Below are 13,982 nucleotides of genomic sequence, written 5' to 3' on the forward strand. Positions count from 1 at the left end.
TTCTCCTCTTTCTCTCAACTCATTTTATTTCTTTCCTGTTCTATGCCTGAAAAGAGGGCAAAGGAAACACCTGTTTGGATATGGCTAAACAGAATCTCATAAACGGCCGTTCTTGAAACTTTTCAAGAGAGAGTTCTGTTTAGTTTCTATCCAATATGTTCCAATCAAAATTGCCCTGTGTAAAAATCAAGCAGGCCATATTCTAATCTCTAAAATCCCGGGTTTCTCTCTTATTTGTCTACTTTGTCTGATTCTTGTTTGTGTTTGGTCTTTGTTTAATGTTGTCTAAATGTGATTTTTTAAGTTCTTGCATGCAAAAATTGAATATGCCGGCTCTAATATTATAAAAATATCATCCCTACAAATTTATAATTTTAATTGAAACAAGTAAAGCGCGCTCATTTAAATTTAAATAATATGAAATATGAATCCTAAAGACTTGTTAATTTTGACTAAACTGCTTCAAGCTTCAGGCTGCTTGCTGTGGCTACAGAGCATGAAGCAGAGTAGATTTGCCTAACAAAGGTGTAGATTTTTTTAATATAGAAAAATAATGAAAGCCACACTAGAATTTTCCAGCTTTAATGTGTTCTTTAAATTGCCTGTTAATTAATGGAGTAGAAATGTTTTTATGAATACAGAAAACTCATATACTGGAACTCCTACAAATCTTCTTTATCATGCTTTTTACTTTAAAAAATTTCTTTTAAATGCTGATATACAGAATTATTCAACAGCTGAGAGATGCTGGAATCCTACAGGAGATGCTGAACCTGTTTCTTCTGCAAACTTTTACCCTCTTTTGTTTGATCCAGCTAATAACGCTGTTTTGTCTTTTTCTAAATAGTTCCAGATATACGGAAATGATTTATATAGGTAAATAAGAACCCTTAAACCCCTCACCAGTTGCGGTGCCTCATGGCTACAGTGTAATTGTTATAGATTTACAGGATTGCTTTTTTACTATACCATTAGCTACACAGAATTGTCGAAGGTTTGCATTTAGTCTGCCATCAGAAAATTTTAAACAACCTTATGAGAGATATCAATGGAAGGTATTACCCCAGGGAATGAAAAACAGTCCCACGCTTTGTCAAAAATTTGTGAATCTAAATTCAGATTGCTTTTAGTAATTTTACAGGGCAGGTTTTATTTCATCTTCCTGCTTGCCCACTGCTGCAATTTCTAAAAAGACAATCAGTAATTTATCCCACTAAGACTTCTAGAAATCTGCTGCCCCCTCCCAGCCAGAAGGAGACTCCTGTGCCACCCGCATCACCAGTGACTTTCCAGCAAAAGCCATCAAAGAACTCTCTGTATAATCCTGTTACTCGAGGGATACAGCGATTGTCACTACAGGAAGCTAGACGACCTCCCTATCATAGTCAACGGATGATTCACTCTACTAGAACTGTCAACCCACCAACCTGGGACCAGTTGAAGGCATTGACTGAGAGGGCTGATTTAATTTGTCATCAACAAAACATACATCGTAACCCTGCTAATATGTTTATTGTTATGCTAGCTGTACTTTCAATTCAGGTACTTAATGTTGAGGCTACTGAACAAAACAAATCTTATTGGGCTTATATTCCAAATCCACCATTAGTTAAGCCTGTTACTTGGGGAGGAGATGATATACCTGTGTTTAATAATCATACTAAGTTTTTGGGAGGATCATGTAGTTCTTTTATTATGCATAAAACTAATTCAAATTTCTCATTTCATGGAAAAACGGATAAGGTACCTATATGTTTTATGTTTAATAATACTCACAAGATTTCTGGATGTTTTTCTACTACACTTAAGACTATTTTGACTGACTCTCCTAAAAGTAATAAACCTGGACACCCAACAAGAGACTTATGGTCTCTCACAATTTTAATGCCTGGAGGCCCTGACACCCATGAGTATAATCCTGTTACATTGCCTCCTAAGGGATTTCACCCATGTAAACTTTATCCTCCAAAAAAGGCAACTCAAGAGTCTTACTGGTGGTCTGTGGAGAATAGATTTGGTTTTCCCCCATGGCAAGAATGTGCATATTACAATTATATGAATTATACTGCATATGCTGTTAATTTCACTGTACAAGATTGGTCTAGTCCTTATTCTGAATATGATTATAGAAAATTAGTGCAGAAAATGAGAGACGATTACAGTTGGTCAGATAAATATAATCCTTTAAATAAAATCATCACACGTTGGCAGTCTGCTGGATGGATACCTGCACAGCTGACTTATCAGGATGAATTAATCACCAGGTATCAAACAAAGCTTTGGCAGCTAATTGCAGCTGCTGCACCAGCATATTTGGTTAGGCCTTACCCTTATCCTGTTCAGAATATTTTTGTTCAGGCTTGTGTACAGGCTCCTTATGTACTCTTGATTGCTACTATGGACAGTAATCTTTCTGTTAGTACTTATAATTCTATGTTTAGCATTTCCTGCTCTCGCTGTGTTTTAACAAACTGTCTATCTTATGACACCAAAGCTCAAGTTATGTTTATTTTGCGGCAGCCACCTTATGTGATGTTACCTGTTAGTTTGTCTCAGCCTTGGTATGATGACCCAGGGTTGCATGCACTACAGGCTGCTTCTGAAGCGCTTGCTCACCATCGAGGAAAGCGATTTGTTGCTGAATTGATTTTGGGAATTACTGCTCTTATTGCTATTATAGGATCTGTAGCTGCTTCCACCACTGCTTTAGCTCAATCAGTTCACACTGCAAATCATGTGGATAGTTTATCTCGTAATATATCTCTTGCATTAGCAGTACAGGAGACTATAGATAGGAAGTTAGAATTGAAAGTGAATACTTTAGAGGAGGCTTTTATTCACATATGTAATGAGCTGTTAGCTATGAAAGCTAGAATGACTCTTAGATGCCATGCAGGATTCAAGTGGATATGTGTGACTCCTTTAGAATACAATCAGTCTATCATAGCATGGAATAATGTACAGAATCACTTGTTAGGTGTATGGAATAATAGTGATATTAGTTTAGATTTAAGGGAATTACATCAGCAGATACAAAACTTAGGACATTCAGGCTCTTTAGTCTCTGCCTCAGAAGTAGCTGATCAATTTGTTGAAAACATTAAAAGTATGTTTTCTATGCATGGCCTGACCTCTCTGGCTACTGATATAGGCATAATAATAGCTGTGGCAATTATCACTCTTCTTGTCCTTCCAGTCATGTTCCGACTCTTAAACAGCAATCTCAGAGAAACAACGGTGAAAATACAAAAGCTTTATTTAAATAATAAAAAAGGGGGAGATGTCGGGAGCCGATCCACTAATGCTGGCTAACTAGGTCACAGCAGAAGAAGATCCACAACTGCTGGTTGACAAAGTCACAGCAAAAGAAGATAGAGTTACCGCAGTAAAGACCAACAGCTGCGGGTTGACAAAGTCACCGCAAGGAAAGGCACGATACTTCCCCCTTTAATCTTTTGAATTAATCTGGCCTTATATCCCCCCTTTTTCTGGGTGTGTGCTATTATTTGTGGCACAGGGATAATAGTACCGTGCTTTCCCTGTAGATTTGTAGTAATTTCTTTGGAAATGAGACAGAAGGTGTAAGTTCCACAGAAAAGCCTGTAAGCCCCTTGAACTGGGCTCATAAACATAAGAGGCTGGCTATGATATCCCTCATAAAGGGTTAAGTTTGTAGGAGAATTTCTTCTTATTAATCATGTTAAAAAGAATATAGCTAGAACTTAGCTAGTGTATGAATATAGTAAATAAATAAAGTTTGACTAGACAATAGAATTTTAGGTAAGGTGTTATGGAATGGCCCGTTGCATGGCCTGGGATAGGAATGCAGTCAGCAAGAAAAGAATGTTTTGCTAAGAGAATTGTTTTATGACTGAAGGCAGTTGCTGGGCTTTCTCAGTGAGACACTCTCATGAGATTTATAAACTTTCCCAAAAATTCTTTCTTCTGATAATGAGAGGTATGGGGGGGGGCATCCATAGAAGCAATAGCAATTAATGTCTTCTGAAATTATGTTGCTACTAAGCTATCTTGCGAGTGCACTCTATATATCTTTAAGTAAAAGTTACTCTTAATGTTATGTCAATTTCTTAATGGGCAAGCCTTTTGTTATCTTGTGAGGAAAGTCAGGACACTGCATAAACTCAAGGCCATTTGCCTGAGCAAGCGGTGGTCATTTGCTAGTCCTTAATGATTTTGTCTGTTAATCTCTCTCTGCCCCTTGACTCACAAACAACAGTAAAGTTGAGTTATTAGTTAGTACTAATCCTTTAAAAGCTTTTACCGATTCAAGTTATTTTTTAGTTGTACTTTGAATGATTTGTAGTTTACAGATATAAACTAACTGTTATCTGGAAACATGTAAACATAGTAAAACAGAAGCAATGATTAATACCATGTAATTGTAACTTGGTGTGTGTGTATAAAAAAGGAGCTGTACTAGCATTTGGTAGAGATGCCTGGCAGTAAATGCTAACTAGAGAATAAAGAGAAAGAAAAGAATTCGGCTCTCTCACTCGATTTCGCCGACGCCGTCTCTTCCTGTGGGACCCCTGGATCCCCCCCGGGGCTGGACCCCGGCATCTGTCCCTATCTGTCCCCCTCTCTGTCTTTCTCTGTCTCTGTCACAAAAAAAGGCAAGATTTTCATATAAACATGAAATAAACATGTGCCATAGATTTTATTCAACTCATTAATTAATGAGACATCCAGTAAGATGTTAAAACTAAATCAAAGTTTATTTGAGGAGCTGGGTGATTCTGACTATTTAATAAAGGGATTTTAGAATAAGATTTCTTAATTAAATTAATGTACTAAAGGATCATAAGCCTTTCCATTGTTCAGAAACAATTTGCATCTCTTGCTCACAAAAATCTTCAGTTTTGCCTGTCTCCATGGAGCAGCAGTAAACAGCCCAGTTGGTAGGAAGCCAGTCAGAAGTGCAAGGCCGGCCCTGCTTTAAAAAGGACACCCAGGGATCTATTTTGTCTCTTCTTATTTTGCGGGATGCCTTTTCTCACTGTCTTTGCCTTGAAAAGCATCATTAATAAAACTTGTTAATTGGTACAAGCTTATATCTTTGATTTTAGGAAACAAATCTGATTTAAAGCCTAGCCTTAGAAAGTGCTTTGTGTGAGTACATGTTTAAATGTCCAAATGTTAACAATTCATAAAAACATATTTGGGAATGTCATAGCATGTGTGCATTTCGAGAATGCAATATTTATGGAGTTTTTATATTCTTTAAATTTTTATTTTATTTTATATATACATTTTAATACAGTGAGAGGAGGGGAGGCAGAGACAGACTGCTGCGCGCGCCCTGACCGGAATTCACCCAGCAAGCCCTCAAGGGGGTGATACTCTGCCCATCTGGGTCATTGCTCCATTTCTCAGCAACTGAGCTCTTCTTAGTGCTTAAGGCAGAGGCCATGGAGCCATCCTCAGTGCCTGGGGCCAACTTGCTCCATTCAAGCAGTGGCAGTAGGAGGAAAAGAGAAAGAGAAAGAGAGAGAGAGAGAAGTGAGAGGAGGAGGAATGGAGAAGCAGATGAGTTCTTCTTCTTTGTGCCCTGACTGGGAATTGAACCCAGGATATCCACACACCTGGCTGACATTCTACGATTGAGCCAACTGGCCAGGGCCAGGTTTTTATATTTTTGAGTAAGTTGGTGTTGTAGAAATCAGATATGGGAATACTGAATGTGAACCCAGTTGTTCCTCTCAGGATTCTTCTGCTTTGTCCTGAAGTAACTTCCTGCTAAATCTCTGAGAACTTCCTTTCATAACAGCAGCCCTGATCTCTAGGAAGACAGACCACTCCTGCCGAGTCCCACAGAGCATACTGGTTATTTCAGTCAGCTTGGCTTAGGCTGCTTCTCTGGCTGTAACGTAGCATGACACATTTCTGTCTGCTGGGATTTCCAGCATCGTTTGAAACCATCCATGGAGCATTCCCTGACCTCGGCTGTAAGTGACACTGTTGACAATAACTTGCAGCTCCTCACTGCTTATTACCCATTGTCTGTGTTATTTGTGAGCCTGTCTACTCCACTAGATTATAAATTTCTTTCTTTGCCCAGAATCTGGAAACATGTATATTTTAATTTTTTATTGACTTTTTTGGGGTGGCACTGGTTAACAAAATCATAGATTTTGGGGCACAATTCCACAACACATCATCTGTACACTGTATTGTGTATTCACTATGCCAAGTAAAGTCTCTGTCCATCACCATTTATCTCCCCATAACATCCTCCGCCTCCCTTCACCCCCATCACCAGAATTCACCAAACTGCTGTGCATGTCCATGAGATTTTCTCTTTCTTTTTTACTCAATCCCTTCACAACCCCCGCTCAGTTCCCCAGTACCCTCCCCCCACACGCACAGATATCAGCCTGCTCTCTGAGTCTGTTTCTATTTTGTTTGTTAGTTCATTTTGTTCATTAGATTCCACATATGAGTGAGATCATGTGGTATTTGCTATTCTTTAACTGACTTATTTCACTTAGCTTAATGTTTTCTAGCTCCATCCATGCTATTGCAAAGGGTAATATTTACTTTTTTCCTTCTATGGCCAAATAGTATTCCATTTTGTAATGTACCACAGCTCTTTTATTCATTCATCTACTGACAGACACTTGTGTGGTTATTGTAAATAATACTGCAGTGGACATAAGGGTGCATGTATTCTTTCCAGTTAGTGTTTTGAGGTTTTTTTTTGTTGTTGTTGTTGTATTGATAAAATCCTAGAAGTAGAATTGCTGGGTCATGACGAAGTTCCTTTTTTAATTGTCTGAGGAATCTCCATACTGTTTTCCACAGTGGCTGCACCAGTCTGCATTCCCACCAGCAGTGCAGGAGGGTTCCCTTTTCTCCACATCCTCACCAACGCTTGTTTGTTGATTTATTGATGGTAGCCTTTCTGACAGGTGTTAGATGATACTGCATTGTGATTTTAATTTGCATTTCTCTGATTATAAGTGACATTGACCATCTTTTCATATGTCTATTGGCCATTTATATGTACTCATTGGAGAAGTGTCTACTCAGGTCCTTTGCCCATTTTGAAATTGGATTGTTATTTTGGTGTTGAGTGTTATAGGCTCTTTATAAATTTTGGATAGTAATCCCTTATCTGATATATTATGGACAAATATGTTTTATTTTGTTGATGATTTTCTTTGTTATGCAAAATTTTTTAGTTTGGTTGTCTCAGCAGAGCCCAAGCTCTATGTCGATCAGGTGGTCCTGATTCGACTTCCCTGTGCAGTGGGACACTCCTGCTTATCAGCAGGCTGGCAGCCTCTTCGAGACTACACTTGAGGCCACTATGAGGATGCTACTAATCAGTGCTGACACCAACTGCCACGGGAGGAAAGACACGACCGACACAGAGTTAGTTGCAAGAATCACACAGGCAGTTTATTACTCACAAATCCTTTTGGCGTGCCTGGGTACAGCTTAAGGGGGCCCATCGGCATGCTCCTCTCGGCTGACTTTGGTCAGAGCTCAGAGAGGCACGGAGACAGTCCACATTCACGTTGGAGTCTGGGTGACTACTGCAGCAGGGGGCCCCTCAGCTTTAGTACCTTTTCCAGCCAATGCCTTCTAACAGGTATCAATCAACAGGATTATCACCTCAAACCACCTTTTTGGGAGTTCCTCCAGGGAATTCCTTTTATGTTAATCTACTGAAATGTTACATCAAACCACTTTTTAAGATGTTCTTATTTATGTTAACTTACAAACTTATGACATCAAGCTACTTCTTATCTATGTATAATTTCACACATACACTATATTAATTCCTATCCAGATGACATAACTTTAATTTCCTAAATTGATTTTAATATTATATCTCAATTACTTTTATATATCTTCCATATTTCTGTTTTTATATTTCTATAAATTTAATTACTATAACATTATATTACTATAACATTGATGTAGTCCCATGTATATATATATATTTTTTTCTGTTGTTTACCTTGCCTGAAGAGATATATCAGGAAAAGTATTGCTACAACTAATGTCTGATATTTTACTGCTTATGTTTTCTTCTAGGATTTTTGTGGTTTTGTGTCTAACATTTAAGTCTTTTTTTTCTTTTCCAAGTAAGAGGAGGGGAGAGAGAAAGACAGGCTCCCACATACACCCCGACTGGGTTCCACCTGGCAACCCCGTCTGGGACAGATGCTCTGCCCACCTAGGGCCTTGCTTACATTGGAGCTATTTTTAACATTCGAAGGGGGGGCTCAATGGAGCCATCCTCAGTGCCCAGGGCCAACATGTTTGAATCAATTGAGCCATGGCTTTGGGAGGAGAATGGGGGGGGTGTTGAAAAACAGAGGGTTCCTTCTTCTGTGTGCCCTGACCAGGAATTGAACCCAGGACATCCACATGCCAGGCTGACACTCTACCACTGAGCCAACCAGCCGGGGCCATATTTGAGTCTTAAATCCATTTGAGTTTATTCTTGCTTATAGTGTAAGAAGATGGTCTAGTTTCATTTTTTTTGCACATATCTGTCTAATTTTCCCAACACCATTTATTGAAGACTATCTTTACCACATTGTATGTTGTGCCTCCTTTGGCAAATATTAATTGAGTATAAAGGTGAGGTTAGGGAAGTTTTCAGTTATTATTTTTTCAAATAGTCTCTTGATCTGTTGGTCTCTCTATCTCCTAATACCGTCATGGTGTAGATGTTGTTACACTTCATCTTTTCCCAAAAGTCCCTTAAACTACCCTCATTTTTTAAAATTCTTTTTTCTTTTTGCTGTGCTGATTAGGTATATTTTCCTACCTTGTGTTCCAAATTACTTATTTGATTCTCTGCTTCATCTAACCATTTTATTGCTTTGAGGGTGTTTTTCATTTCAGATATCATGCTCTTTATTTCTGACTAGTCCGTTTTTATGGTTTCTATGTCCTATTTCATGCTCTTGAGCATCCTTAAAACCAGTTCTGTGAACGCTATATCTGATAACTTGCTTGCCTCCATTTCATTTAGTTCTTTTTCTGGAGAGTTCTCTCATTCTGTCATTTGAGGCCTGTTTCTGGCTGTTTTCATGTGTGTGTGTGTGTGTGTGTTTCTATGTGTTAGATATATCTTCTATGACTCCCAGTCTTTGTGGGGTGGCATGGTGAAGTCTTAAACACCTGAGCTGGGTGCTCCAGAAATGTCCCTGTGTAGGTTATGTGGGTCCTCCTGTTTCAGTTGAGCCTTATGACTTTTGGCCCATTCGTGCGTGGATCGACCTTCAGGCTGTATGCAGTCAGGCGCAGCCATGACCACAGTGTGCGAGGGGCTGGGCAGGTGCTGACCACACAAAGTGGAATCTTCCTCAGCTGGGTTTGGTGCCTGCCAAGCTCTCCCTTTGGCCATGCTGCTTGTGAAGCTTATTGGATCCTGCTCGATGTTGTCTGAAGCTGGCCACTGGCCATATTGGTTCTGCGATTTTTGGAAGGGACTTTGATTCAGGCCATTGTAAGATGCTGCCTGTGACTGACCCTTGGCAATCTATTTGGAGCTACAAACAATCCACAGTGTGTGGCTGCCTCTGCTGGGCCTGGGTTTGCACTGAAGCCCAGTTTTAGCAGCACTGGGCCCAGAAGCAGGTCAGTAAAAATTCCATGATTCAGTGCTGGGGCTTTGTTTTATTTGTCTTTGTGTTTCTGGGTGAGCAGTGCTCAGTGTGGGTCTTGTGTAGCCCATTTCTCCTTTGAGTGTTTATTCAGTTGAAGGAATTATTATAAATTGTTGACAGAGAACTTACCTTGTGCTTGACTCCAGTAATTCCAATTTTTATGAGGTAGGTTAATACTTTAGTCAAATAACTTTGCTTCACTGCTTAACAAAAAATTGAGTACCTATTATGCATCAAACATTGTGACTGATGCTTTGGATAAAAAGAGAAGGAATATCAAGCAAAGAACAAACATCATATAGACACAGAGCACAGTGTGGGGATTGTAGGAGGGTATGGGGGTGAGAGGTGGAGGAGGGTACAGGGTGGGGTCGATGGGGATGGAAGGAGACTTGACTTGGGGTGGTGAACACACAATACAATACAATACACAGATGATGAATCATACACCTGAAACCTGTACAATTTTATCAACCATGTCACCCCAATAAATTCAATAAAAAATTAAAAATAAAATAGCTAGAAATCATTGTGTACTGATAACATAACATATTTTTGGCTTCTTTAAAAACTTTATATTTCAGATTTATTATAAAATATTAAAATTATCTCCTTGGAGAAAAAGAAGACAAGACATAGCTTTTAAGTCGTGTGGCCTACTGGAGGAAACAGATATGTAAATAAAGAAATAAATTCACCTAGCATGATACTTGCTCAAGGTCACACAGCATGTGAGTGGTAGGACTGTAATTAAAATCCAAGTGTGTTCGGCTCCAAAGCCATCAAGCCAAGAAACAAAAAATCTGCCTGGGCTGAAAGTAAATTCTCACAAAAGCAAATGAACAGCCTTGCTCTATCTATTACGCAAAACCATTATTAAACCATTATGTTTTATTTGCAAACTAGGTACTTCAGAAGCTTGGGAAAGCAGATGAGACAAAAGATGAACAGTTTGAAGAATATGTCCAGAACTTCAAACGGCAAGAGGTGAGTGCATTTATCTGATTTTTGGAGTGGGGAATGGGTTGCCAGTGTTTGTACTTCAGAGTATAACGAAAATGCTTTAAGGTTGAAGAAAGATCTTCACTGGGGCTGGTATTAACCGGCGGGTCGCGGGACTGGCTCTGCAGCTTTCCTGCAGAAGGCATGGGAAGAGGCACACTGCATGCAGGAAGAAGAGTTGTGTTTAGAATCTGGAAATTAAGACTGCTTCTCCGGAGCTATTCAGTGTAGACTGCAGATCTATGGCAAGGCTAATGGCAGTGATTTATACTCCACTGAGTGTTAGTGGTAGTTAAAGATTTTGGCAAGATTACCTCAGTTGCTTCCTGCTTCAGGATTGTGCATTCTCTGAGGGGGGGGGGGTATATTAATATCTCCCCCATGAAGGTGAAAAACATCATACTCTTTTTATATGTATATATTATATAAACAGATATATAGAATGTCTGCGGTATTAAAATTCTGTGTGTGTGGGGGCGATACTAGAAAGAAATGTCTAGAAAGGGTCCTCAGAGGAGGCCATCAAATAAAGGTTTAGAAACACAATTTCTGATATTTGGTCCTTTAGCGGGCTGCCATGTGTTGAACAGACACATGAATAAAGACACTGTTTTAAAATTTATTTGTCTGTATCTCTGAGGCTTGTCTGATTGGTTAACACATCACTCTTTAGAGGTCCAGCACAAGGGTCAGGGAGAGGAAAGACACATGGTGGCTGTGAGGTTAGCAGCTTCAGACCTGGGGGTCATTCTAAAGGTGAGGTGGAGGAAGGCTGGGCTAGAAGAAGGTGTCCCAATCCTGAGGACAGTGGGGTTTGGACACAGGGACAGTGTAAGGACATGGGTTTATTGTCCTGTTGCCATTGGAGCTACCAGTATCCACAGAGAAAATTGGGGGCCTCAGGGCTGAGTATATGAGAAAAGAGGGGGGTCGGGGAAGAAAACAGTAATAGAGAGGAAAACAAATTATGTCAATATAACTGAGTGTTATGGAGAGCTATGGATTTATAAAGTTAGAAAAGGAAATTCCTAGAGAAATGTTGAACTTAGGCCCATAAAGTAAGGTGCTGCCGCACAGTCTGCTCCTTGAGAAACAATGTTCCATGTCTTCCTGTCCTCTCACTTGGTGAGTTCTCATACATGCTCTCATGCTTTAGAGTAGCACTCATATAGGTCATTGTCTTAGACCAAGACCACTTCCCACAGATGAGCTTGTCAGTCAGTTCCCTGGATTGCAGGGCCATCCTAAGAGCCTCCTTTAAGGGATTGGATCTGGATAGAAGAACGGACCATGTTTATAGTTTTCCCTACTTGACACTCTATGCTTTGAAAAATAGCCTTCCTACCTGGTACATTCTTATGGGGCTAAAGAGTTCTTTGTTCTTGGGTTTATTTTATCTATCATTTTTTTTTTTTGTATTTTTCTGAAGCTGGAAATGGGGAGAGACAGTCAGACAGACTCCCGCATGCACCCGACCGGGATCCACCCGGCATGCCCACCAGGGGGCGAAGCTCTGCCCACCAGGGGGCGATGCTCTGCCCCTCCGGGGCATCGCTATGTTGCAACCAGAGCCACTCTAGTGCCTGGGGTAGAGGCCAAGGAGCCATCCCCAGCGCCCGGGCCATCTTTGCTCCAATGGAGCCTTGGCTGCGGGAGGGGAAGAGGGAGACAGAGAGGAAGGAGAGGGAGAGGGGTGGAGAAGCAAATGGGCGCTTCTCCTGTGTGCCCTGGCCGGGAATCGAACCTGGGACTTCTGCACACCAGGCCGACGCTCTACCACTGAGCCAACCGGCCAGGGCCTTATCTATCATTTTTATGGCATTATGCTCACAGCCCTGGTGGCTAACCTTGGGAAGCGTAACTTTAGGAATAAGTTCATGACAAGCATGTGGCATTTGCCTTTGGTTCATTGAAAATATTATTACATCAAAAGCATCTTGAATCTGCACATGCTCATTTTCCTGTTTTTTGTTTTGATCAGAAACAATAAATTTGTTGTGACTTTAATGCAGTGAGGAGGTATGGTACCTTAACTTTGTCTGTATTTTAGAGGGAGGGAAGGTAAGCAGGAATGTGGTGGGAGGAGAATAAGGAGACTCATTTTCAAACTTGGGAAGAATAGTAGAACTGAATTTATTGATACTCTATAAAGGAAAACATCCCAAAATGTGTTGGTGACCTGTTCACATGTGTTGCGGATGCTGAAAAAGATGTGGTACTTATATAGAAACATGAACCTAGAAAGGAGAACCTACCAAGATGCAGTGACCTCTACAGGGCCTATGATTTTATTATTAATGTAATGCTGAATCATTACTCCAAAGGCAGAGGCATTATCTAAAGGCAACATGTGCTAGAAAAATGATCTTCCCTAGATAATCTAGATTCCATATTTTTCTATGAATATATATATATATACACATATTTTCAAATCTAAAAGTAAAAATGGATAGTATCTAATCACAATTAATACTTAGCTAAAAGCAGCCTGACCAGGCGGTGGCGCAGTGGATAGAGTGTTGGACTGGGATGCAGAAGGACCCAGGTTCGAGAACCCAAGGTCACCAGCTTGAGCGCGGGCTCCTCTGGCTTGAGCAAAGCTCACCAGCTTGAACCCAAGGTTGCTGGCTCCAGCAAGGGGTTACTCGGTCTGCTGAAGGCCCACGGTCAAGGCACATTTGAGAAAGCAATCAATGAACAACTAAGGTGTCGCAACGAAAAACTGATGATTGATGCTTCTCATCTCTCTCCATTCCTGTCTGTCTGTCCCTATCTGTCCCTCTCTCTGACTCTCTGTCCCTGTAAATAAATAAATAATACTTAGCTAAAAGCAAACCATTTAAAAATATTCTAGAAAATATTCAAACATTTTGGGCCCTGATGCTCTTACTTTTAAATTCCCCTTATAAAATCATAAGGGTCCTCAGAATTATTGCTGTCTACCCTACTTGTTCATGTTGGAATCAAAGGTGGCAGAGGGTCTGTGTTTGAACTTTGTCTTGAGGCTTAGCTTATATTTGATTCCAACCCTCAATTTTCTTTTCCAACCGAAACGTCTCTACCTAAAAGGTGGTGTGAGTTAGACTGAGAACATGGATGCAGGGTCTGGACATGCCCTTGGTTGTCCATGAGCTCCCTGTGGCTGCAGTTTTGTGTCCAGCTTTCCCAGCTGCTGAGGTAGAACGAGCAGGGAAAAGTGAGCTGCACCGGGAGCCCAGGACTCTTGATGGTGCTTCGTGTAAGGAGAGCAAGGGCTATGAAAGTTTAAAGAAATAACAAAAACTGACTACATCATTTCCTCCCCAGAGGGCTTTTCCTTTTCTATTTTTT

At 40.3% G+C, this 13,982-nt stretch overlaps 1 protein-coding gene across 6 annotated transcripts in view; it reads left to right on the top strand.

The window, feature by feature from the left end:
• Window positions 1-13,982, top strand: part of AMPH (amphiphysin) — a 367,517-nt gene that overhangs the window by 149,604 nt on the left and 203,931 nt on the right. For all 6 annotated transcript variants that reach the window (XM_066388207.1, XM_066388206.1, XM_066388210.1 and 3 more), the window contains exon 2: window positions 10,557-10,637. In XM_066388207.1, the coding sequence (XP_066244304.1) occupies window positions 10,557-10,637 (81 nt within the window). The remainder of the gene's footprint in view (window positions 1-10,556; window positions 10,638-13,982) is intronic.

This window comes from Saccopteryx leptura, chromosome 6 (assembly GCF_036850995.1).
Source record: "Saccopteryx leptura isolate mSacLep1 chromosome 6, mSacLep1_pri_phased_curated, whole genome shotgun sequence".
Taxonomy (NCBI): Eukaryota; Metazoa; Chordata; class Mammalia; order Chiroptera; family Emballonuridae; genus Saccopteryx; species Saccopteryx leptura.